Source organism: Lacerta agilis, chromosome 10, assembly GCF_009819535.1.
Source record: "Lacerta agilis isolate rLacAgi1 chromosome 10, rLacAgi1.pri, whole genome shotgun sequence".
NCBI lineage: Eukaryota > Metazoa > Chordata > Lepidosauria > Squamata > Lacertidae > Lacerta > Lacerta agilis.
Window position 1 is genome coordinate 36,146,460 of NC_046321.1, and position 26,727 is coordinate 36,173,186.

At 42.9% G+C, this 26,727-nt stretch overlaps 1 protein-coding gene across 2 annotated transcripts in view; it reads right to left on the bottom strand.

Moving 5' to 3' along the window:
* Window positions 1–907: 907 nt before the first annotated feature.
* TMTC3 (transmembrane O-mannosyltransferase targeting cadherins 3) overlaps window positions 908–26,727 on the bottom strand; it is a 35,027-nt gene continuing 9,207 nt past the window's right edge. For both annotated transcript variants that reach the window (XM_033161772.1, XM_033161771.1), the window contains 12 exons: window positions 25,085–25,303; window positions 22,469–22,568; window positions 20,976–21,091; window positions 18,595–18,767; window positions 16,916–17,168; window positions 15,236–15,384; window positions 9,211–9,331; window positions 7,260–7,371; window positions 6,431–6,534; window positions 4,928–5,097; window positions 3,149–3,375; window positions 908–1,956 (listed from right to left, as the gene is read on the bottom strand). In XM_033161772.1, coding sequence (XP_033017663.1) covers window positions 1,115–1,956; window positions 3,149–3,375; window positions 4,928–5,097; window positions 6,431–6,534; window positions 7,260–7,371; window positions 9,211–9,331; window positions 15,236–15,384; window positions 16,916–17,168; window positions 18,595–18,767; window positions 20,976–21,091; window positions 22,469–22,568; window positions 25,085–25,303 — 2,586 coding nt within the window. In that variant the 3' untranslated portion in view covers window positions 908–1,114. The remainder of the gene's footprint in view (window positions 1,957–3,148; window positions 3,376–4,927; window positions 5,098–6,430; window positions 6,535–7,259; window positions 7,372–9,210; window positions 9,332–15,235; window positions 15,385–16,915; window positions 17,169–18,594; window positions 18,768–20,975; window positions 21,092–22,468; window positions 22,569–25,084; window positions 25,304–26,727) is intronic.

Consider the following 26,727-nt stretch of genomic DNA (forward strand, 5'->3'; position numbering starts at 1 on the left):
GGACTGTTGAGAAACAATCACATTTGTTTCTAAAATGTAAGAGCACCATAGGATTGCAATAAATAGCATAAGGGGCAGGGGATTTCAATAAGCTCCAATAATATTCAGTGGAGCCACTCAGCTGGGGGTAAGGCAGAATGGGAAGGCAAGCAAGTTTCAGCAATCTCCTCTCCCAATGCAAACCTCAGTGGGTGACACAAGGGTGGGGTTTTAGAGGGAAGGGAAACAGTTGAAAATTGCTTCTCTGCTCCACTGATAAAACCCTTATCGTCAACTGAGTGACACTGTTGAATACAAACCTCTGTGGGGTTCTTGCAGGGGTGCCCCCCCCCGGCTTAGCAGGCCGCTGCACCTTTACTATGATCTGCGCAAGACTGAAAAAACTACAAAATGCATGCATGCACATACATAATATGAGTGGTATTTCCTAGTTAACCTTCAACACATTCTGGAATGCCTGTAATTCCAGGGTGTATGTAGAAATGGACTGTATGATGCATAACTTAATACCTATAAAAATCACCAATGACTTGATGAGTAAACCCAAGCAAAGAAAGTTATCCAAACGGAAGCTGCATTCCTAAATCATTTGCACCAGTGAATTTCCCTTACAGTCAGCCTGGAAGCCATCATACCTGAGGTACCCCTGTTAAAAAATTGCCTTCTAGCACTTGACAGTTCTTTAGAGGACACAAAGAACTGAAGATACCTGATTGCTAGTAATTTGCAGCCTGGACCTAAGCAGGTTTACTCTGAAGCAAGCACCACTGGAGTTCAGCAGGGCTTGCTTCCTGTGAGTCGGCCTGCAGTTCTCAACAGCAGCATTAGAACTGCAGATGCTGTACCTGGAAAACCCCCATGTTGTCAGTTATGTTCAAAAGCCTAAACCAAAAATATTAGATTAGAATCCATCATTTTTACGACGTATTATTTCTTTGTGTAGTAGGAACAGCCTTCTCCTGCTTTTCCTTTTTAAAGATGGTATGGTTTCAGTATTCTTCCCAAATTCAAAAGCTGCCTAGTAGTCATACCGACTGAACATAAGACGCGCACGCGCACAGAACCTCGGAAGTAGGTGCAAATAACCTCCGGCACTGGAGGTATTCCCAAGAAATTATTCGCCATTTAATATACGCTCAATCTCTTCTAGTCTTTTCAGAGCGGCAACCCTTTTTTTCTCAATGTCTTTGATTTCTTTTGTAGACTTTTTTTTCGTCTCTTTGTCTGTGTTGTTCTTCTCCCCTTGTTTCTTGGGCTTCGCCTGCCCTTTGTTGCTGTCACTGTTTGTGGTCCGAGGGCTCCTCTGTTCATTTTTGGCGGCTTTCAAGTTCTCATTTTTTGCCCCTTTCAAGTCTTCAGGCAGAGCTTTCCCTCCCTCCGAAGCTGCCGCCTTTTCCGCGGGAATGGTAGCTGCTTCTCCGGTACCAAGCAAAGCGATTTTACTTCGGACTATGCTCAAGTGACGCTGGATGTATTCCTCATGCGGCGCTAAGGCCAGAGTCTCCACCAAACATTTCTCTGCTTTGATCAAGTCCCGCTCCTCAAAATAAACCACACAAAGGTTGTGTTTCCCTTGTACGTTGTTAGGGTCCATTTTCAGAATCTTCTCAAAACACTCCTTAGCTCCCCGTATATCTTTCTTTTGGTTCATCAAAATGTCTCCCTTCAGGATCAAACCTTTGGTATGATCGGGGTAGTATCTCAGCAGCTCTTCCAGAACCGGCAAAGCTTTCAACTCCTTTGCAGTCTGGGAATAAAGCAGGGCCAAATTGAACAGAGCGCTTCGGAAGCCCGACTGCAGCTTTATGGCTTTTTTCATCCAGGTTTCTGCCTCAGCATCCTTTTTGTCATCCATTGCAAGCATGCCCAAGTTGAAATAGCCATTTGCATCATGAGGCTCTTCTTTCACGTAATTTAGAAGTCTTTTCTTAGCTTCCGGCCTAAGTCTAGCATCACCTAAAGCAAAGGGGGGGGGGAAGTATTATGAAATTGTCCTTTTGCTGCACATCCTGTGACAATATACAGAGCATGAATATATTGTAAACTAAAGTGATCACTGTGTAGTTTTAGCTGCATGCTGTGCATGCTCTGTTTTCCCCTAATAATAATAATAATAATAATAATGGGAGGAAGGAGAGACAGAGCCTCAGTGAACGACTGACAGCAACTGACTTTGAACACGAAAGGAGGACATTGCAGGAAGACGTTGCAGCACACATAAAACTGGACCTGAAGAGGAAGTTATTTCTGCAAGGTCATTAATGACAGGAGAGATGTGAATGCCATGAATACAGAATTCTGAGGGGTTCAGTAACTAGAAAATGGCAGTCAAACATAGCACATGGTGTCCATGGGTGCCCTATGACGAGAAGAGCCTGAGATTTTGTTCTGGAGGAATAAAAGACCCACCAGAACCCCTCAGTTAATAAGAGGGTTTAGGGGGGGCCAAGGGAAAACTGAGCCTAAAGGAGAAAAAAAAAAAAACACGCTGCAGGCAAGGCCATGAGTAATATCACATTAGTATTAATTAAATCTAAACTGGAATAGTACTCAGGAATTACTTCAGTATGCAAGGGTGTTGCAGGCTGAAAAGAATGAGAATTCAATGTTGTCTCCTCCATGGATGGAAAGGATTTTTTTGGCAACTCCAGCTTCTGCCCAGCCCAATCTGTTCTGGGTGGTCCCAGCACCCTCTGGAGCAGGTTTAGGGAGGGAATTGGGTGGGGACCAGGAGAAATCACTGGAAATCATCTTATACCCTCCTTCACCAACTGATGTTCTCTATCAGCGGAGGAGACATCACTGAACACTGCCAACTGTACTAATTGCACCATTTGTTGCGGTACTTTTAGGTGGAGATAAAGCACTGTCCTGCTCATGCACCTTTTAAAGGGGTTCAGTGACTGTTTCATACTCATGTGCTCTGTGTCAAGCTAAGGTGGAATCTACACAAATATAAAAAAATGCTGTGGAAATGTTTTTTTTTTTTTAAGAGTTTTGAAAAATATATTGAATTTGCCATAGCTCACCATCGCCATCTAGAGTCACATTGTATATTTGCAGCTGCATAGCTGAGTCCTAAGAAACATAACACAGCCCTTGGTGTGCGCATTATACATTTGTGAGTTTTAAGTGAACACACACATACCGGATTCTTGCATTAGCAGTGCAGAATTAAATAGTGCTAGTTTATGACTAGGATTCAGTTCCAATGCCCTGTTGAAGTTCTTCAGAGCTTCCGTCGGATCTTTCAGTTCAATGTAAACAATTGCCAAGTTATACCATAGGTCTGCATTGCTCCTATCCAGTTCGAGGGCTCGAAGGTATGCTTCCTTGGCTTGCAGAGGTTTGTTCATTTTCAGAAGCAGTTCGCCCCTGTTGAGGAATCAAACTAAATGAGTCTGACGTCTTTTGAATACAAAGTAAGACGCAGAGCTTCCACAGTGAGCGACTCTAGCTGGATGGCCCCACATCTTCAGATTCTTTAGAAGAACAAGATTTCAAGTTTAAAAGGGGGGCTTCGTTACTTAAGATCAATATAGACCAATTTATAGAATAGATTTACACATCCCTAAAAGAAATGAACAACGTGAGCATTGGCTGGCTTTCCCAACCAGGTGCCCACTAGATGTTTTGAACCTCAACTTCCATCCACCCCAGCCAGCATGGCCAGTGATTAGGAGTGGTGGGATTTGCAGTCCCACAACCACCATGGTGGATGCCAGGTTGGACATAGCTGATCTATGGGCTTGCCCACTCTTGCAGTTACACCCTTCAAGAGTTAATTTTGGAGGCAGAGAATCCCTGCAGATGTTCTCTGGACTCTACTGTGTCTGACCACTGGCCATGCTGGCTAGGGCTGATGGGAGTTCAACCACATCTGGAGGGGCACAGGCTCCCCACCTCTGTCCTATTTTGCTCATGATGCATTTAGTCAGCTTCTTAAATGCCAAAAGGTTCTGTTCTCATTTCTTAATAGCATTCTGGAAGGAGAAGGAATGCCCAGCCTGGCCTCTTCAAGAGTGCATTCCAAGCCCATGAACTCCTTTGTTTTATTATTATCTGAAGTGTGCACAGGATGAAGAGCTACAACCAGATGCAAAAGGAGGACCCATCCAGCTTGGCTGGCTGCAGCAGTACATTCCTTGCTCATTCTAAATAGTTCATTTGTGTTATCCAAGCAGTCACAGGGCTGGAGTTAGACCCAGTGTACAGGGGAAAGCCCTTGAGACTGGACATGTATTCTTTCCCAGATCATCTCAAAAAATAAGTTGTAGTGTTATGACAAGTCTACACCAAGAACTTTAAACACATCTCTGTCCAGAATCTAACGCTAAATATGGGCGGATAATGGTGCGCTGCTCTGGCTGTGTGCAAGGGTATTTCCTGCAGAGAAGGAGATACATCTGTAGGGAATTCTAACTATGCATCTTTGTTGATGCTGAATCATAAGGTCAAAACTTTTTGTTTTAACTGACCGGTGTAGATGATGGTAATCTAATTCCTTTCCTTTGAAACTTAGGGAAATGTGAAATGTTTTCCTGCTCCAATAACCTTTCACACCTGTGCATCTCGCCAAAGCTGATTGTTACAGGAGGCAGTCAATGCAAATGGGGACCAGGTTCCTGGGAAGCTGAGGGAGCAAAAAACTGTGTGAAGGACAACATTATTATGCAATAGGGCAGCCATTGCTAGGCAGGGATGATGCAAGCTATAGTCCAAAACAGGTGGAGGGCACCAGGATGGCAAAGGGTACAGTAGGTTAAGAGGCACTTTCTTCTGATCAAGGCCCAAGGTAATAAAGAGATAAGCCTCTTGCCCATCTGATAGATGTCTTAAAGCAATATACTTTGCCCCCCTATTCACAGCACACTATTTTGCTTAAATTAATGAATGCCTGGAAATATCTCAAAACATAAATAAATACCTGCTTATGTACGCCTGTTTGAAGTCCGGCCTCATGCTAATGGCTTGGCGATATAACTGGTCTGCTTCTTCAAGGCGAGACTCATTCGCTCGAATCAGGTTTGCAAGATTGATATAAACATTCAGGTGGTTCGGAGCAACTCGGGCAGCGTATTTTTTACCTGGAATAATCTGAAAGCAGAAGAAACTGTTCTTAGGCCTGGAGGACATTAAATTGAGCTGAATGACAAGATCAGTGACAGTTTCCACACATATCTTTAAACCATAGTTAGGTTTATCTATAGTTTAAGGGTAGAAGGGCACAACGTGCTGGTGCACAGCTCTTCCCTTCTGCTACATTGCTTGGCTTAGCATCTGAACTGAAGCTCATAGTTCATTTCCCTTGACATAGCATGAGCAGCAAGCCAAAAACAAAACCTTGGTTACAGCTCATTCTTTTTTTTGGGGGGGGGGGGAGAGAAACCACAAATCTGGCTTTGTGTCTAACACTAAGCAAAATAATAACTTAGCTTCCAGCAGCAGGGACTACGATTTTCAACCTGTGCACCAGTATGCTTGCCCATTCACCTTTCAGCTATGGTTAATCTTTAAGGTAAAGGTAAAGGTAAAGGGACCTCTGACAGTTAAGTCCAATTGCGAACGACTCTGGGGTTGCGGCGCTCATCTCGCTTTACTGACCGAGGGAGCCGACATTTGCACACAGACAGTTTTTCTGGGTCATGTGGCCAGCATGACTAAGCCGCTTCTGGAGAAACTAGAGCAGCGCACGGAAATGCCGTTTACCATCCCGCCGGAGTGGTACCTATTTATCTACTTGCACTTTGACGTGCTTTCGAACTGCTAGGTTGGCAGGAGCTGGGACCGAGCAACAGGAGCTCACCCCGTCGCAGGGATTTGAACCACTGACCTTCTGATTGGCAAGCCCTAGGCTCAGTGGTTTAGACCACAGAGCCACCCGCGTCCCATCTTAACTATGGTTTAATGTGACCTGCAAACCAGGGCCTGTAGTAAAAACAGCAGATTTATATATATCTTCAAAAAATTGCTTAAACAAAGATATATCTCAAAATATTATTTTTGAAGAAAGAGCTACTTCCGTTTGCACCAAAAGTAAACATGTCATTGCAGAGCCATGCAGGGGATGACCTGCAGGCAATATCTAGAGTGCATCATTGTAATTTTTTAACAGGAATGCAGAAATTTTAGGAAGCAGAGCAGAGTTAAGTGCCACTGCCACCACTCGGGCAGGCTTTCAAAGATTTGCTGCTCCACACTGTACAAAAGTGACTGAAATTCTGGATCTTGATGAATCGTGCAAATAAATGCACAGCTTCTTTTGAACACAATTTTATATGTTTTTCCAAGATAACAGAAAGGTTAAATCAGGATACTGTAATCTGCACAAATACAGTAATTAATGAAAAGGAAGAAGAAATTCTGTTGCTTTTAAAATGATATTCCGGATCTACTGAAAGTGCATTTGAAGAACTATCGTCCTACTTACTTGTGGCATCAATGATTTTGCAATCAAGTAAGATTCTTCAGCTTCTTTGGTTCTGTTTAAGTTTTTATAAGTCCTTCCTACATTCATGTGGGCACCAATATCATCTTCACATGTAAAGAAACAAATATTCATATTTCTTTTCCCCTAAAAACATTTGTCTTGGGAATAATGTTAAATGGCATCCGAACAGGCACAAGTTTTATTCAGGATACAACACCTATGCCAAACATGGTTGAATGCAATTGCCTGGTTCTCATACAACATAAAGCCATTGTTTGCTAAAAACAAACAAACAACCTTGGCTTGTTCGATTCTCCAAACCCAGCCCAGTGGCTTAAATATGTTTGCTACCAAAGAACCCAAATATGAAGTCCCGGTTTCCTATTAGCTCACAAACCTTAGTTCATTTAAACTATGGCTTGGTGGAATGTGCAACGCTGGCAACCTTCCTTAACCATAGTTTGTTTGGTCATCCCCACTGCACACACTCACCAGCTATGAAGGCACAAGAAAAATGGTGGAAAATGAACCAAACTTTGCAGAAACAAGGCATGGTGTGATTGTCCTCTCTGGGACAACATGTGGCTAATATTGTTTTACAATACAGTTTAGCAATAGCTAGGTGAAACAGAAAAGCTCTTTCAATAGCTTTTTGAAATATTGCTATTGTTAAACTGAGGATACAAAACAAGCTAGCCAGCCATACACCCTCGTAAATAATACAGACCCCCTATGACATCACAGTATTAAGCAGTCTGCAATTATGCAAAGACAGAGTACAATATTTATTTCCTGGCCAGTCCCTCCAGAAAACTGTTTCCAAACTCACCAGGCTGCACTTGGGTGGCTTGTATGAAGAATCTCAAGGCCCTTTCAAAATTCTTTTCATTTTCCAAAGCATGGCCCACATTATTCCAGAGTTTAGCATTGTTCTTATTTACCTGACCACAGAGAAACAAACTTAAGCGCATCCAACATAGGCATGTGCCATACAAATTTAAGTAATGCAGTTTTATTGATTTGCGAAAGCGTTAGCCTATCTGCCAAATCCCTTGGACTGGGTGGAGAGAAACTGGATAACACCCATATCCAACAAAATAATTGTCCTCATGGAATGACTTCTCCAAGCACAAGGGCACTTTCCTTCCCTCTCCCCCCCCACGTCATCCCACCCCTAATTTGCTGTGGAGTTCCAACACTCTGGAGCAGATTTGGGGGGGTATGGCAGGTGGTGTGCAAGGAAGCGAGGGAAGGAGGTGGGAGGGTAGTTCCGCTGCACTTGTGGAAGTTGTTTGGCACACAGTATGATGTAGGGTTGTATTCAATTTAGTACCTGTCTGTGTAGGACCATCTTTCATACATGGGAGTTCCATGTGTGCACTGTAACTTCAAAGGACTTTTGAAACTGAGCTAATCAATGCAGAGGGAAAAAATCTACAGAACTCATAATAGAAAAATGATTTTTTTATCTCATGGTGGATACACACATATTCCCTAGGGGCTTGTGCAGAAAATGCCTGTACCAGTCCATTAAATCTAAAACAGGGGCAGGAACAACAATGTTTGCCTTTAATATCCAGGTATCCTTTTCCCCTAAATGTATTTCATGTGCACAAGTCTGACTCCTCTATCTACTTTCTTCCTATAGAGACTCCATTGAGATTTAAACTGAAACTTGTATTTTTTCACCCAATAGTTTTACCTAAAAAAACAACACAACCCCCTTTAGAAGTTAAGATTTCAATTCAACACTATATTAAGGGGCTATATTGAGGAACTACCGTATTTTTCGCTCCATAGAACGCACCGGACCATAGGGCGCACCTCATTTTTAGAGGAGGAAACAAGGGAAAAAAATATTTTTCTGGTTTTCCTCCTCTAAAAGCCCTTTTTGTGTGTGGTTTTTTTTTTGAGGATCAGCTAAAAGTTTTGCAGCTTTTTTGCAAAGGGAAAAGCCCTGGCTTTTTTGAGGATCAGCTAAAAGTTTTGCAGCTGTTTTTGCAAAGGCAAAAGGCTTTTTTAAGGATCAGCTAAAAGTTTTGCAGCTTTTTTTGCAAAGGGAAAAGCTCTGGTTTTTTTTCCGAGGATCAGCTAAAGGTTTTGCAGCTTTTTTTGCAAAGGGGGAAAAGCAAAGCTCCTTTTGCAAAGGGGGAAAAGCAAAGAGGGAAAGCCCCATTTTTATGAGGTTTAACTCACATTTCTGAAAAATCTTAAGGAAAGGGAGCCATTTCTACAGTTTCCAGACAGATAATCTAATCAGCCAGTCACATGTCCTGGGGAAACAAACAACCTCCCTCTGCAGCACATTCAACAAAGGAGGGCGGGGCTGAAAGGGAGCCGGGACTCTTATCTCTCTCCCGATCTCTTGCTGATCAGCTGCTGAGCGGGGTCCTTTCAACACCCCCTTTTCTCTTTGTAAAATAAAAAGCATGATCCTCTTTTGGCCCCTGGGCAATTCAGCTCCAGGGACCACCATTCGCTCCAAAAGACGCACAGGCATTTCCCCTTACTTTTTAGGAGGAAAAAAGTGCGTCTTATGGAGCAAAAAATACGGTATATTGAGGAGCTATATTGTACTATCTGTAAGAAGCCATAATATTATTTTATTTTATTTTTTAAGATATGAAGCTCAGAGTTTCACATTTGAAGAAAAAGACACCAAGAAAATTTGGTCATCCTGGGCACCACTGTACAGAACACACTCAACAGGTTTTTTTTAGGGATCTGAAGTTCTTTTCTATGATGAGAAGTAAGAGAGAGTTGGAATCATAATATTGTACCTTCAAGGCAGACATGAACAGTGTATATTCCGATTCCCAGTCCCAGTTCCTGTGCAAGGTTTTTAAGGCATGAATAAACAGCACCAGAGAGAGGCAAACCCAGGATAGCTTTCTTAGGACACTGTTTGGGAAGAAAAAAGCGGGAGGAGCAAGTTTAAAAAATACATTTAATTCCATTTCTACCACTGGATGATAGACACCCCAACCGTGCAAGCAAATACCAGACTTACCCCATATGAACCCTCCTTACTTTCTTGGCCACCCCCACCCACCCCCACCCCCAGAGTCATGCATTTACTCCACCTTTTCACACTTAGTTCCCCACTAGAGTACAGAGCCTGCCGCATGGAGTTGCTCAAACGGTTTGGAAACAAAGCAAAATAAAATATGGATGTTAAGGTGCCCAAAATGCTCTGAACCTGTGGTTGATTTTTATCCACCCTCCGAACTGGGGATTAAGACTTTTCAGAAGTCATTTCTGCTCTTAATGCTATAATTGGTTATATCCTTTCATTCAATTCTCCGTGGATTTTGTTAGGATGCTTGGAAGACTCTCTGTGTTGAGAGAATTGTGAACTGGCTTGACGTCTATGAACTGAGGCTATAATCTTAACTCCCCCTTAATGGTAGGACTCTAATCCTCCAACTGCCAGATAACTGCTTTCAAAGATTTGGAATCTAGCTGTAATGGCCAAATTAATGAAGGTGTCCGCCTACGTGACAAATAAACAGCAATCTGAAACATCTGACCAGATTTCTGTAAATAAATGTTAATGGTTTTGGACAATTAATACCAGTAAGGTATTTCTGCTGCTTTTTTTAAAGGTATTTTTTTTAATTAAAGATTTCTTGATTTACAAAAGTGTGTGCAATGTCTCTCGTATTTTTTACATGTATCATTTTTACAATTCAGTTTCATTTGTTGAGACACTGGGAAGAAAAAGGGAGAAAGAGGTGGACAGGGGTGGGAGGATGGGTGGGGGTGGGATTGGGTGACAATGTTTCTATTTTACTTGATATATGTAGGGTTCACGGGCGTAGCTAGGTAAATAGGTTCCCCGGGGGCAATTTTGTTTGTCACCCCCCCCAGGCATGGGAAAGTCAGGTGGTACCCAGTGCGGAAAATTTCTTGTCAACCCCCCATTGATTCCCTCCCCCCGCGCAAAAATGGTTTTACGTTATTTCATATTTTCTTACAAAGGAACAATAACAAGTAATAATAATAAAAAACTTTTATTTATATCCCACCCTCCCTGGCCAAAGTCGGGCTCAGGGTGGCTAACATCAGATACATAACATTGGTATAAAATCAAACAATAATTAAATTACCTCCTAAAAACATCTCAAAATCAAATTAAAGTCTAATTAGATGGCTTTCCACAGGGTTAGGGTTGGGAACAGTAAGTGTTCTCTGAACTGAAATTTCAGCCTTCATGACATAGGAAAACAGCCAAGTGAACAGCTATTTTGGTGGAGGAGGGTCAAGATATTAACCGATATGCATGAAATTTCATATATAGCTATATAATCCCTAGTATAGTAAGATAAGACCTTCGGAGCAGGCATTTTCAAAAAAAAAAATTCGATTCCCCCCCCCAAAAAAATTTGTTCCTTGATAATTTGTCCTCACCCCCTCTATTGTGGAACCCGGGGCGGCCCACCCCCACCCCCCCTTGCTACGCCCCTGGTAGGGTTTTATGTCAGCATTGCCTGTGCAGGTTCTCTTTTGTTCGCTTGTGTTCCTTTGCTGGTGAGAGAGGTTGGGGTTGGCCTAGGGTGTGGTTGTTCATTTGTGATTGGCTGTGGTGGTCTTTGTTTTCATGTGTGAGTGGGGTGGCTGGGTGTTTTGATCAGGTTAGCCATATTGATTTGTATGCTGTTGGTAGATTTTTGTCATTGTCTTGTTGGGCTGTGTGTGTGATAAAGGGGAGCCATACCGGGGTGAAGGCGTCTTCTTCTATTTCTGCTGCTTTTTGTAAAGGTTATTCCCTGTCTACTTTCTTATTGATATTATTTTCCACATTTAAAAATACCAGCACTAATACTGTGCTTGATGGACCGATACCAATGATTCTGCTGTTCATGTCATTCCAGAAATTCTGTGGTTTTATAGTCCTCATCCAAGAGGTAATTAAATAATTCACAGACAAGACATTAATAGGGGATAAACAGTAGAAGGGACCATAAGCAGCAGGAGAGGGCAGACAAAAATTAGGTAGCAGCAGCAGAAGAGCAGGGAGGATGAGGTTAGTTTACGAAGTTAGAGAAACAGCATTAAATGTGAAGATGCAAAGATCAAAGCAAAAGGAAACAGACCATATATAACTGTCAGGGAACTGTCCCCGGCACAGCGCAGGGTGGTGGAAGGGCTCTCGGGATGCTACAGAGAGCCTCAGCACCACCTGCCCAGTAGCACCTCCTCGTCCAGCGGAGGGAGCAGCGAGGTCTCCAGTGGGGAGGGGCAGGCAGCTCAGGAGCTGGAGAGACCCTGCACTCCTCTCGCTCAGCGGGTGAGGAGGGAGACACACAAATTTCCGTCACCCCAAGTACGCAGAGGGGTGAAACAAAAAGATGGGAGGCGGAGATTTCGTATACCGAAACTATTATGCTGGGGTCAGAACCGGAAGGGGCCACTCCCGGATTCTGCAGACGGTTGATACAGACATGAACTTTTAAGCTCTGCACTGTACATAGTATGCACAATAAAACTACTAAAGAAACGGCTGGAGTTTTGCCTGGTTTCTCATGAGCAACCATCCAAGGACCTTACAATAACCTTCATCTGAATGGAGGGAATCAGAACAGGGGAAAGAACAGGTGATATATAATTTAAATAATAAGTAATAAAATACCACTGGAAATTTAAATGTGACATTAGTGGGGGCATTTCTTAATTTTAAGGTGGTGCTCACTCCCCACCCACTGCAACATTAACATCTGCTCCAGAGTGTCTGCAACAGATTTGAGAGAGGGCATGGGGGGCGGACAAGGGCAACTACACATGGGGCATTGGATGTCACCTTAAGTACTGAAACTTCCAGGATGATCCTTGTCGATAGATAATGATCACCTAACTTTTAATATCAAAGGACAGAGAGCTTGAGCAATGTTTAGGTAACACTAAATAATGCACTAAGAAGTTGGAGAAGCACAACATGCAGAGAGTGGCTTTCAAAGGCAGATTACAACTATCATATTCCACCATCTACCATATTGTTTGTGTGCTGAGACAATAACCGGTTAAGCGACAGGCTGCTGGTACAATTCACACGGGGCTGGAATCAGAACAAGACGTGGTGAAAACTGCATTACTGTGCTACAGATTCAGAATTCTTGCCATGTATTGATTCACTGTGGTTGGGATCCCACCAGAAGCATGTATTGCAATTTACATACCTCTGTTCATATACATGTCAAGGGTGATGATGGATTTCTGGTATCTTCTGCACTCACGGGGAAAAATGAAATAAATTACCAGAATGATGTGCTATTTTACATCTTGCTAAGCTCTTAAGACGGATTCAAATGATTATGGCTAGAGAGCTTGTTTTGGTATTCACAGGTATTACTCTGCATCTATATATAGCCCCTGATATTATGAAAATGTACTTTTAAAAAGGAATTTTAATTACCTAATAAACTGCAACTCATTTCATAATAATAATAAAAATCTGGGGGGCGGGGTGGGGCGGGAAATCAGCAACTGATAGTATCTCCCCCTCCAGTAAAGTCAAGCTGGAACAGATTCTCCTTAGATGCACCTAATTTACATTTTCTTTGTTCTCATTCTTAAAAAGAGAGAGCGATGTAAGAGAGAAACAAAATTAATCATTTGTTTCTTTGATATAAAAAGATCTGAGACTAATTATTAGGATTAGCGTGGCTAGAAGTGTAATTAGTAAGCTGTAACAAATATCTTCACGGCAAGTACAATGTTGGAAAGCAATTATGGCTCTTTCAAAGAGATGTTGAAAACATATCTGACTCTTGGTTTGAGAACACAAAGCCCCGATCTAGAGATCTCTCTCTGTGTGCGCGCATCTGAGGTGTAGATATAGATCTTCTGCTCATGCTTCCCCATTTGTGTCAATGGAGGTGTTGTGTATGCGCACACATTATTGTTGCGTATGAAGGCTAAGGCCCCTTCTTTGTCCTATATAGGAAAATAGGCAGGCAGGGTGACCATGTGGCTCAGTTCAGGATAGGATTATTGAGAGGACAGGGATATTGCAAGGATTCAAGAAGGGTTCCTTGCCTACTGGAATCCTTGGAATAAGGTTCAATGCAAGAAGGGTCCTGTTTGCAGGGAAAGTGCCCTTGTGCTCATCAGCACACAGAAACGACACAGGTGGCAATGCGCAAACTGGTGGACCCTGTTTCCCCACCATGGGTGGGACTACCATAATCTATAATGCAACAGTTGCCCAACACAAATTAGGGTAAATCCAGTCCTTGCTGATCCCCACTGCCCCTACGACAACCTCAAGCTTCCATAGGAAGTCACCTATGTCCTGCTGGTCCTGATTTTGTGTGTGTGTGTGGGGTGTGTGTGTGTCATACAATATGGCCCACCTCTCCACAACAATGCTATTGCCGTCTGTCAGGAAGAAGCATACCCCAATACCAGGAAAAATATACAAAAGATGCACAGGTTTGGGGTTGATCAATCATAATAGAGATTGATACGAGGTGACCATACCACACTCACTTGTTCTTGCCTGTACATGTCTCTCACAGACCACACTTATAGACACAGTTTCTCACACACCATTTATGCCTTTTCTTCTCTCTCTCACACACCACACCTCCCTCCCACAAAGACCACACACACACTTCTCTCTTTCCCTCTATACCAAAGGGAACCTCTCTGTCTCATCCCACCCACAATAATCAAGCCTCTCCTCCTTCCCCATTTAGAAAAAAACTCCTCTATGGACAAAGGAAGTGCCTGCCATTAATACACAAGGGCCACCAACCTGGTGCCTATGGGCAATGGGATAGTGATCCCTAAACTATAATGTCTACCGGTGAGATGTATTATAGGATATTACTCTTTTAGACAAGTATGGATTTTAAACCATGCCTCATGAAGCTGTACAGTTAAACTACAATGGAGACGACTCCCCAATCTGCTTTCCCTTCCTTGTTCCAACTTACGGAAAAGCAGGAGTTCTGTTTTCAAATTGAAAACACAACCATTTTATAATAGTCACATGATGTTTCAATTATAAGAAGTGCTCAATCAAATATAAAAAGATCCTTTTATCATATTTAGTGGAAAATTCTATGAAGCAAACACAATTATGTAATACCTACGGGAACCAAGGGAAAGAGAAAAGGGGGAATTTTTTTACTCAGTGCATAGGATGTACTCAAGATGGTTTTCAACAAATACTTATTAGATAACATAATGGGGCAATCCTCCGTGCCACTGAGTTCACGTGGACATGCTTCCAGGTAAGTGTATACAGTATAGGATTGCTGCCTAAAAGAGTGTTTTAAGGTTGCACACTTTCCAGGGAGTAAGCCTCATTGAACGCAATGGTGGGTAGGCAGAAATAGGTGTCCATTGCAAGTTACTAAATAGCTACTTTCAAAATATTTTTACATTTTAAACAAGGCAATTCCATGCTATGCACACTGCATACAACTGAAAGAGATTTCCATCAGACTTTAAAAAATGGTATTATTTTGCACTGTGTTGATTTTGTTCAAGCCGCATTTTTGGAAAGAGCGGGTTACAAATTCTTAAATATTAATAATAATTATTGTTGGAGCCTTATCCTCATATTGAAGGACAGAGTAGCAGTTGTCACATTTGTCACGGGTTATCCACAAAAACGGCCTCTTGGAATGACACATAAGGGCACATTACCCATGACTTTGCTAATCAGGTTAATGGAAAAAGATGGTAAAGCGAGTTAAGAGCTTGAGCCACAGAGACAGCTGCCATGCATGCAAGGCCACAACATTAAATTGCCCCGTGAACCCCATTCTCACCCGCAAGCAGTAACTTTTAACCTACCTGTTGCTTGAGAGCTTTTTCCACCCATGGGCTACTAGCATGCAGAATCCCATGCTGGGAACATACAACACTCGCTCTGCTACTACGAAGCCAACAGGAAAAAAAAGGTTGGAGGCTGGGATGAATGGCAACACTATTAAACAAAGTGCCTAAAAAAAGCAAAAGAAAAAAAGACACACAAACACTAGCTAGAATTGCAAATTGTGCATATATTCATATAATGTATTATTTACTACACTTATTTACCACCACCTTTCTTCTTTGGCACTCTGACATTCATAATAAAATAACAATAATTTTGAAGCGCAAACTGCATTCCTTCAGTTCTACCGAAACCATGGCCAACAGCACACTTTATCAAATCTGTAGAACAAGTGAGCTGTAAAATGAACAGAAGAAAAATCTTGCTATGGCTTCAGCTGATCCAGATTGCAAGACATGCCTACTCAAGAGTCCTGAATCACCCTGGGGACTGCTCCTATATTGAATTTTGTTTGAATTCTCAAACCATTTCTGTAGCAGGGATGGCTATTAACAAGTAACAGAGCAGCTGCCAGCATCCTGGCTGTTCGCAAATTTTGATTCATCCCTAGAATGAGCGTGTGGGGGAGGGGGGGGGAAATCATCCTGTCCTAATATTCACACTGTTCCTAGTGCTACTGGCATGATGTCGTCGTAACCTGACAAAAGAAAAAAAAACTTTGCTGCCAACACGGCCCACATTGTGTGAACACATTACCGAGGGGGAGGGGAGGGGTACATTACAAGGAGTGATAAGAGTAGAGGGGAAAATCAGCAGTCACAAAATTACACTGCAAAGCAGACAGTGCAAAAGGTAGAGATACACTGAAAAATGGGGCAAATGAATGGCAAACTATTGACAAACACTACATACCATGCAGCCTTAAACTATAGCTATACAATGTACCAATTTGATGGTTACCAATAACATTCTTAGGAGCACTGATCTAACTCGGCTTGACATGTTGTCATGCTAAATAATAGAGAGCCATGTTAGGACCTACTAGGTGGTGGTAACAAATAAATAAAAGAGAGTTGATTTAGGGGGTTAATTTAGGGGTTCCGTTCCTGGCCCTTGTGTTTGTCAGCGGACCACATGTAAGTCCATTTTACCTTTTTCCAGGTCCAAAGGGACCCACATGTCAGTGAATGAACGCAAAATGGTCTAACAAAGGAAGCAAAGTAGTGGAGGTGAATGAGCACATATGTAGCAGGAATCAATTAATATGAAGCAGTGGAATCTGGCAGTGCAAGTCCCTGGTGCATGGCCCCTAAAAGGTGTATGAATGCAGCTCATACCCAAAGGCTCTAAAAGGAAGGAAATGTATTTCCCTGTTAACCAGTTTAAGCAGCACTTTAAGGAATCATTCTAACAACACTAAAGCATCTTCATTTTCTGGCACTCAGGGCCCTTAGATGCGTCTAGTGTTAAAGAGCTTCTCAGAATCAGATTAATGAAGAAACCTGCAAAAAGTTTCCCTTATAATCAGAATACGAATATTTTCAGGTTACAGTGGTAGGATGGAGACAGGCACCCGCAGACTGGAACAGGGGAAGGGTTGTCTGAAAGAATAGCCAGGATGATTTTCTCCTGTGAATTCTGGTCATTCTGGACCATTCTGCCATTTCAGTTCTAAATCACAGTGAGACATCACTTACCATCAACACAGTCTTGGAAGAATCTCCAGCATAGCGGAGGCTGAAGACGAGCAATATTCCCAAAAAGCAGAAGAAGGAGATGGTGGCAACATTTCTGATGTCTAGAAGAGATTCTACCAACGGTATGGTGCCCATCGTCCAATCACAACACAATTCCGAGGGATTAAGGAGCAGCCAGGCATTCACAGGAAGGAGGTAGTTGAAAGTCAGCTGCCTTGCAGGAGATGGACTGACAGCAGCTGGGTTATCAAACCTAGTTCAAAGCAACAACAAAGGTTCCGTTTTAAACCGTTCTGAGTAACAGGAGATCCCAGGACACTGCAAAGAACAGCAGATTCTGAACTTAAATCATAGTAATATGCCGTAAGAAAAGTTGGAGTGAAGAGAAAAATCTTGAAATCTCCAACTCCGTAATTGTTCAAGCTTTGCCAAGATTAACAAATATAAGCCATGGGCCGTAACAGTTAAGTCAATCTGACAGGGTTTACTCTTTCTCACTGCTGATCAGCGACCAGAGTGGATTAAGGAGAACCGCAGAGTGTACTGAAGTCCACAAGTGAATCATGCAAGAGTACATCTGGCCTGCAAGGGGGAGGCTAAATGTGCCTTCTGATTTCTAACACCCTGTGTGGAAGTCCCTTTGCCCTCAAGTCTTTGCAATGACCTAATAATGAGTCACAAGTAGAGGTCAAGTTGAGGCCTGTCTGTTTCCTCAGCAACTCCTTCAGGAGCCTCACCTTAGAACAAAAACCACTGAAGAAAAGAGATAGCCTAGTCGTTGTCCTGCTGCATTCTTATCCACTTGGAACTACTATAAAATATAATCAATCTGCCTCATACATTCTATATCAATAGCATGAGCTACTGGTGTAGAACTGTGCTTATGTCAGAAACACACATCAGTCATGCAGCCTGTCATCAAGAACAAGGTTGAAGTATTACATGAGATCACTTCCAAAAGAATTGCTAGCATTCTGAAAATGCTCCCTTTAATTAAAAAAGTTGTTTTATTCCATCTGCACTGACTGGCCATGGCTTGGAGTTAGAAAGATGAGCCACAAGAGGCTCCTCCCTTCCCTCTTTCCTAGTGTATTTGCAATGAGACTGGAAGCTTCCACTTCAGTTTTAGATTAACCACAGTTATCAGGCATGTTGCCTGAACCCAAAACTGTGGTTATTAATCTCTACTATAAGATCTCTTCATATCATAACTATGGTTAGCAAGAACAAGTAAAGATTAGCCAGTATGGAAAGCTGTGGTTAATCTAAAATTGTGATTTAGTGTTACAGCCAAACCAACACCAAAATTATAGTTTCTAAGCCATGGTTAAAAGAGAGGCTCACAGCACATGATGACTATGTTCTGTCAGCTGCTGGGAATCACATGGGGAGAGGGGCTGTTGCACACAGGTCTTGGTTCTGGGCTTCTTGTGGGCATTTGGTTGGCCACTGTGAGAACAAGATGCCGGACAAGATGGGCCACTGGCCTGATCCAGCAGGCTTTGCACATCTTCTTCTTGAGGACATGAATTAGGGACAGATCTTAGTTTTCAGAGAAATCAAACAATATAAAAGAATATCAGCTCTGCAATAAATCCATGTAGATACCTGGTGGAAACTTACTCATCACCAAATTGTAGCATTACATAATTATATACTGGGTGTTGTTGTTGTTTTACCTTGTAAATACTGGCAACTGCGACTGAATGACCTGGACTCTGATCACAACAAGAAGCAGAGTACTGAACATCAGAACTATTAGCTTCAACAGCATTTGGAGCATACAGTAAGGAATGCTGCCTTTGCCTCGGAGAATCTGTAACACCGTGTCCCAAAGAATAGGCAAGGTATACTGAAAAGGGGGGGGGGTGGAGGGGGAGAGAAAAAAAAAGCAAAAGCTTATTTTTCAAACAAAGTAAACCTTTCAGTGCCATTCACTGCCATGAACCAACATCAACAATGAATACAGTTACGGTTAGTTAAATTGATAGGCCACTTTTCAGTTATGAAGTTCCCGAAACGGTGTACAATAAAAGCGCAAGCAATAAAGTCACATAAAGGCAACAAGAGGCAGCATAAAGTAAGCACAGCCAGAAGTACTGTCAATGAGCTTTGCAAGAGCGAAGTGCCTCAATGGATGCCATTAATGGTTTGCTCCTGCTGTAATTTTTTTTATGGATTCCAGCTGCTGGAAGCTTCTGTGGTGGCTCTATTCGGTCAAAGCAGCCTCTGCAAAGACTCCATAGCTGCTGGGCCATGCAGTGCCCCCGATTCCATGTACTTCGGAGGTTTGCCAGGCTGGGTTGCTTTCTCTGGGGAGTCATGGCATGGCAGTGCAATACACAGGAATGACCCATCCCATTTCGCAGCCCCCGCCTCACTTACTGAGGTTGTGCAGCTGTGGCAGCTTCTGGTGAGATCTCCTGGGAACCCGCCACCATGCAACCCCAATGGTGGCAGGGCACCCATGGGAGTGCTGCCCCACAAGATTCTGCCACCCAAAGCGGTTGCTTCATTGTCCCTCATGGGCAGTCTGGCCCTGGCGGTGTGGAATGCATACCTAGTCATCGCCAAATCGTTAAGGATCCCCCTCTCCCCATTTGTTGGATCTCAGACAAAAGATCTTTCTGAAAATAAAGGCCTAACTATTTTGCTTTAAGGGAGAAAGATGCCTATCTATATCTATATCTATATGTATCATGGATGGCCAACCTATTGTCCTGCCCAAGAGTAGGAAGAAAAACACACAACTCAAAATCCCATTTGTGACAGTCCCCTGCCCCACAATGTTTATTACCAAAAGTTGCAAAATATCTAAGAATGCAGATATTATATATACGCACATTATGAACAACTTCAGAGAACCTTTCCGGCGAAGAAGAGAATGAGGTGGAGGAACGTGAGGATAGCATGTTTTTTCCAAGTTAATTTTAAGGACTGGGTGGGGGGAGGAAATCTATTTCTCTCACTCTAACCACCACAATTATAACTTCTTAACCTTGATTAAAAAGTCTTAAAGTTCACCAAATTAAAAAGTCGGCTTGTTTTAAATTGAGAACATTTCTATTGGTATTTTGTTGGGTGCTTGCATGCTCCCCACCCCCCAGCTTTTATACCGTAAGCAGCATACATTTACGAAGGGTGATTATTTGATTACTTATTCCCCTATTGGCTCAGGAGTGTATCTCTAGAAATATGAAAGAGTCTGCGCTCTCCTCCCCAGTTGCGCTGCCCTTCTCAGAGGAGCCAGAAGAAAAGCTAGGATTTTGTAATAGAGTGGAATGATGCTAAAGAAGTTCTGTTCAATTGGCTAAATGGGAGGGATGCTTCCAAAACATCTCTAGATGGTGATTAATCTTGAATTGCTTTGTAGACACTGAAAGAGGATACCGAGACATTTAATGAATAGGAAAATTAGTCGAAGTCTTAATAAAGAAAGAGACTGAAGAACGGTTATATGTAATCACATGATATTATGATGAGGGCTGATCTGAGGAGCCAAATGATTTTGATTGGTTCAGGATGATGGGTTGCATTTATTAAGCTTGCTCGGTTTGATCATTGAATAGAAATCATGTGTGTAAACTGGAAATGTATAAAAGCCCATTTCTTTGGATGTGGTTCTCTTACAGCTTCCTCATTTTTGAGGCTGTCCCTATGCACATCTTTATTTCAATAAAGGCCTATTTTTTCACTTAAAGCCCGCATCCTTTTTATTTTAAGTTTTTGGGAGGGTAGCCTCCAGTCCAGGAACCCCTTTTAAATTTCTCCAAGGGTGGCATTGTACATTGTGAGCCAACCAGCCTGGAATGTTTTCAGTCAGTCTGTTCTGGCACAGCAAGATTGACTAGATTATTTTGAGGTCATTTTTAGTTCTATGCTGCCACGAGCCTTTTGAGGGGTGCAAGCCACCCACCCAAGCATGGCAAAATAAAATTGGTGGTCACATGAGCATGGCATATTATCACAAAATTAGCAAATGTGCACAAGAAAAACTATTTAAACTGCACAATTCTTGGGTTAACCACAGGCTTAGATTGAGATTGCATGAGTTCCTTACCCCTTGAGCTATAAATACTTCATAGACACAACAGATTCCCACCACTGTTATCCCTTGTTCCTTACACAATGTTGCCACAGCCACCAGAAACACAGTCACTGCAATAGGGGTCCACACTGCAATGCAAAAGAGACAAACGGTTAGCCTGCAAAAAATCTAGGAAAAGAAAAATGTGTCATTTGTAATTGCCAAGAACATGACTAGCAATACTTTATGAATTGGGAGCTATCATCAATTTCCTTATCCTTTTGTAGACTAAATGAGGTGGGCAAGCCAATCATGCTGGGTTGAGCAAAGCACATTCCTACTGCTAGTACAGTGGTACCCTGGTTCTCAAACTTAATCCGTTCTGGAAATCCGTTCCAAAACCAAAGTGTTCCAAAACCAAGGCGCACTTTCCCATAGAAAGTAATGCAAAATGGATTATTCCATTCCAGACTTTTAAAAAGAACTCCCAAACCAGCAATTTAACATGAATTTTACTATTTAACGAGACCATTGATCCATAAAATGAAAGCAATAAACAATGTACTGCAGTCACACAATCAATCAATCAGTAGCTGAACTGGGTTCCACACAGTCACAAAAACAAAACAAAAAGAGCCGCCAAAGCAAAAATGCAAAATGAATAGCAAAAACAGGCAGAGCTCAGCATAACACTCAAAACGGAAGTGTGGCACTCAAATCGTCAGCGTAACACTCAAACCGGAGCACATTCAGCTTCCGAAAAAAGTTCACAAGCCGGAACACTTACTTCCAGGCTTGCAGTGTTTGGGTTCCAAGTTGTTTGAGTACCAAGGCATTTGAGAACCAAGGTACCACTGCACCAAAAGCTAACAATAATGTAGCTTTCTCACCTACTGACACACACTTACAAAGCAATCCTTGAATATGCTCCCTGTTTTTGAAGTTTTTAGAGGTGGCAAGTAGGGCTATATGTTCCTTTAAAAATGAACCTAAAAACTGGCATTTTAACAAGCGCATTCAGATGAAAAAGAACCCATCCTAGGAGCTCCTTCCCCACCTGCAGCATCTCCAGGCAGGGCTGAGAGAGACTCCCATCCAAAACCCTGAGAAGCCACTTCCAGGCAGCACAGGCAATGCTGAACTGGTTGGACCAATAGTCTGACTCCTATGTTCCAATGGATAACCAATGGAAGCTTCCTATGTTCCTAATGATGCTTGAGGCCAAACGGGGTGTGAATTAGGAGTAAAAACAATCAAAATGCATTGATTTAAGAAGAGTGCCTCTTACTCACACTCACTAATTCTTACCAGTAGTGTACTATTACTGGTATACCACTGGTAGTAAGCACTGCTACTACTAGGACTGCACTATTAGTACTCCACATTTTCCAGAAGAAAAAGGAGCACCAGAGACCAACATAAAGGGCAGTTTTGATAGATTTCTTTTGTGGACTGCGCCCTTAGAGGTCATTGTGTCTTAAATAAACACTGTGAATAAAACTACATGACCCAAAGCAGGTATTTACCAATCGTGTTATCTGGACCTCTGGACCTGGTATATGACAAAAAAGCAGCTAGGAAAAAGATGGAGGAGAGAAGCTCTGCTCTGCCCACTACACCAGTGACCTAAACAGAAGAGGAGAGAGAGTGATCATTAGGTAAACAAAATTAGGATGCAAAGACAGGAGATAAACCAGCTATGCAAGTGATGAACAAAGACTACAGGATAAATGCAATCCTTAGGGGCACCTGTACCAAAAGTAAACTAAATAAAAAAGCAAAGACAAGTGGAGTGAGCTTCCACTACTTTGGTGACGGACGATGTCAAGTATAGCATTATTCCGCCCTCATGTGGCTGATAAATGGAAGTACTCAAATTCTAATTAGGATTGCTCTGTTGTTGATGTACAAAACGTGGCAAGAAAGCATGCCTAACCAATGACATTTTTGGTGGATGCATTTATAGTCTCACCATGTGCAAGTGCTTGCTCAAAAATGCACCAATTTCCAGAGGGCACAGCCTTTCCCAGGGCGCCCTCCAAGGCCACCACAATTCCTAAACACTGGTTACGCTGGTTGGTGCCGAATAAAGTTGTTGCCCAAAATATCTGGTGGGCACCAGATTGGGAAGACTGGCCTTTGCCATAATAAATGTACTGTTCATTTTTTGAGGCTTTTAGTAGCTTATAAAAGCACCACAGAGCAATATAGAACATATTCAGTTAGCAGAACCATCTCCCAGGAGTTGAGTGCTTGGAGCTTGACCGTTATAAACCTTCAATGTTGTTTATTTCTACAACTGATCAGCCATGTTTAGAACTTGCATTTCAAACCCACGGTTAAACTTCCACACCAGTGCTACTCAAAGTGATGGTACACAGGCTGGTGCTGGTCTGTGAGTCATTGGCTGCTCATCCTCAGCAACTCTATCACCCCATCTGTGAACTGCCCTGAGACCCCTGGGTATAGGGCAGTATATAAATTCAATAAATAATAACAACAACAACATCACAGCCCAGGTTGGGCAGGATGCTTCATGGACCATATATGGGACAGGTCCTTGGCATATGGCAGGTGGGGCGGGGATTGCCAGTCCCCCAGATCAGATAGCTTGAGAAGCACTGTTCTACACTGATTTATCTGGCTAAATTCAGAAGCTTCAATTGGTGCAGAAGGCAGCTGCCTGCAGGAACCAAGTGATGGGAGCACGTAATACCCTTTTGCATTGGTTTGTTTCCTGGTCTAATTCAAAGTGCCACTTGCTACCTTTGAAGCACCAAAGCAGACGATGAAAAGCCTGTGGCCCTCCAGGTGTGACTAGAATGCAACACCCACCAACCCTGAGCACTGGACTTGCTGGTTGGGGGTGATGGGAGCTGGAGTTCACAACATCTGGAGGGCATGATGCAAAAGCTACGATATTGATGGCACTCACAGACAAAGCGTATATTTTGAAAAAGGGCTCAAGGAGCAGTCAGGCTTATGGAACTGCCCAAACTGAACAGTGCAACAGGAAGAAAGGAAACTGCCTCATATGAAGTCAGACCCTGTAGCTCAGTGTAAGGTGGTTTAGTAGCTGCTCATGAGTAACCAGGCTGGCACAAACTTCTGGAACTAAGTTCTTTTATTGTGCAGATATTTACAGTGCAGCTAAAGAAAGAACGTCCAGCTCATCCTTCTGCAGAGTCTGGGAATGATCCCTTCCGGTTCTTCACCCAGCATTAAAAGGTGCGGGATGCGGAACCCCCGCCTCCCCCCTCTATGTCTTTCCCCCCTGTGCAAAAGGGGAGACGGAAGGGGCGCTTCACCTCCCATTTCTGCTCGGTGCGAAGGCTCTCTTCCCCTGTCACAGCCTCGGCTCCCACTTCCTGTTTCCATCTCCCCCTCCCCATTGGAGGAACTGCTGCTCCTCCCACTGGACGAAGATGAAGAGCTCAGCACCGGAGAGAGGGGCTCGCGATACTGATAATGTCCTGGCACCCTCTTGGTTTCCGGCGAGGGCAGTCTCCTGACATTCAGTATAGTCAACATTGGCCGTGACTCTCCAGGATTACAGAGAGGGGACCTTCACCAGTCTAGAGAAATCAGGGGGTGAACCTGGGATGTTTTGAATGCAAAGGATGAGCTATACCACTGAGCTTCAGCCCATGCCCTAACATGGATGGGAAGAAACAGAGAGAAAAAATTAACATATTAATCTAGGCCATCATCCAAAGGATTTGTTCATGCAAATGAACTATGTAGCAAGCAGAATTCTCTTTGTAGTTAACCCTGATATAATTCCCACAGCCAACAAGGTAAGCTCATTTTAAAGACAAGTGACAGCTTACTTTAATGTCTGTCATTGAAACCTTCCACAGAGAAGATGACAAAAAAATATATGCTCCAGTTATATTGAATTTTTTTTTTAACCATGGCGAACCAACTTCTTGAGATTGTTGTAATTTGAAAGTTGACAAATTCAACACACCACTGCCTGATTTAGGTCTGACTCAATACAAGGCTGCTTTCTATGTTCCTGTTCTCCTTCCCAAGATAGATACAAGCCTGTCATTGCTGAAATTGGAGCCCCTTCTTTCATTTGCCGTTAAGAGAACTTTTCTTTAACAAGAACTCAGCAGAGCCTTTTCAGGCTTACTTACCGCTTCAGTGTGTATTGGATGCACTGCAAACAGTAAGGAAGCAACCAAACTGCTCCTGTTGTCCAAGAAAAGCTTACAGACCTTGAGGAAGACGATACAAACAACTGCATGGAAGATGACGTTCAGGAAGTGGTAAGAGACAGCATTTAACTCGCTGAACAGGTAGTTCAAACGGAACGTGAGCACAGTGAGTGGCCTGTAAGACTTGTGACTTCGCTCCTAAAAAACAAAAACACAGAGACCCACATGTAGATCAAACTGTGTGTGTGTGGGGGGGGATATATCCATATTTGGGGTAAAATAGCTCAACTAGAGCATAAAATCAGAAGCCTAAAAGCAAGACACATTGCAAATAGTTGAGTCTTCCCAAGGAGGCGGACACCGTAAAAGAAAACCTCCCAACATTGAGAAAGATATTGCTCAGATGCAGGCTTCACAAATATGGTCACTAGTAGCAAGAAACCCTACCTTAAGCAATACAGTGATACCTCGGCTCCCGAACCCTTTAGGAGACGAATGTTCTGGCTCCCAAACACCACAAACCAGCAAGTGAGTGTTCCGGTTTTCGAACGTTCTTTTGGAAGCCGAACGTCCGGCAGGGCTTCTGCTGCTTCCCATTGGCTGCAGGAATCTCCTGCAGCCAATCAGGAGCTGCACTTTGGTTTCTGAACATCTCGGAAGTTGAACGGACTTCCAGAATGGATTCTGTTTGACTTCCGATGTACGACTGCACACACACATCCCTGCCCCTGAGACTGCTGGGCATTGTACAGAATTCATAAGAAAGCCTCATACTCTACATTAATAAAGTTCAGCACAATGTGAGACCTTCCCAGTGCTCTCCCAAGCCTGATGGCTTGTGGAGAAGACTCGAGGGAAGCTTGGGAGGTTCCTTGATGTCCTTCTGAAATTTGGATGCATTCATCTCAATTCTGCCTGTTCATCCCAGCAGCATATAAAAAGAACCCGTCCCAACCCCCCAGCAAGCTTATGTACTTTGATTATTTGTTTACTGCAAACCTTGCAGTTTTGCAGATGGGGCTCGGTGTCTAGATCATACAAGCAGAGCCGTGCAACAAACTGCTGAAGATTGGAGAGCTTCTGTTCGGGGTTCCAGCCACTCTTTTCCTTCTCTGTCTGTGCCTTTTTATATCTTTGTTCCTCTTCCTCTTAGTGGCCCCATTCCATTCCACTTCCCATCTGCTTTACCAACCCAATCAGACAGCAGTCCATAGCCATTCAGTCCTTACTGGTGGTTTTGGTTTTTTTAACAGACATTTTTGGTGCTCCTGCAAACCTCAGGGTTACCTTCCTCTGCCAATACCTCCCACCTTTTTCCAAGGGTGCTGTTATTTTGGCAACATTTGTACAAGCTTATGAAGTCATGAACTGGATATAGAGAAAATAATATTGCTCTTCTCTTGGTACTACAGCTTGAATTATGGTCAATGTCCCTGTATTCCTTTGTGTTTAGATGATCAAGACCAGGGGTCAGCAGGGGGCCGGTCCACTGTCCCTCAGACCTTGTGGGGGGTCAGACTATAATTTGGGGGGGGGGAATGAACCAATTCCTATGCCCCACAACTAACCCAGAGATGCATTTAAAATAAAAGCACACATTCTACTCATGTAAAAACACCAGG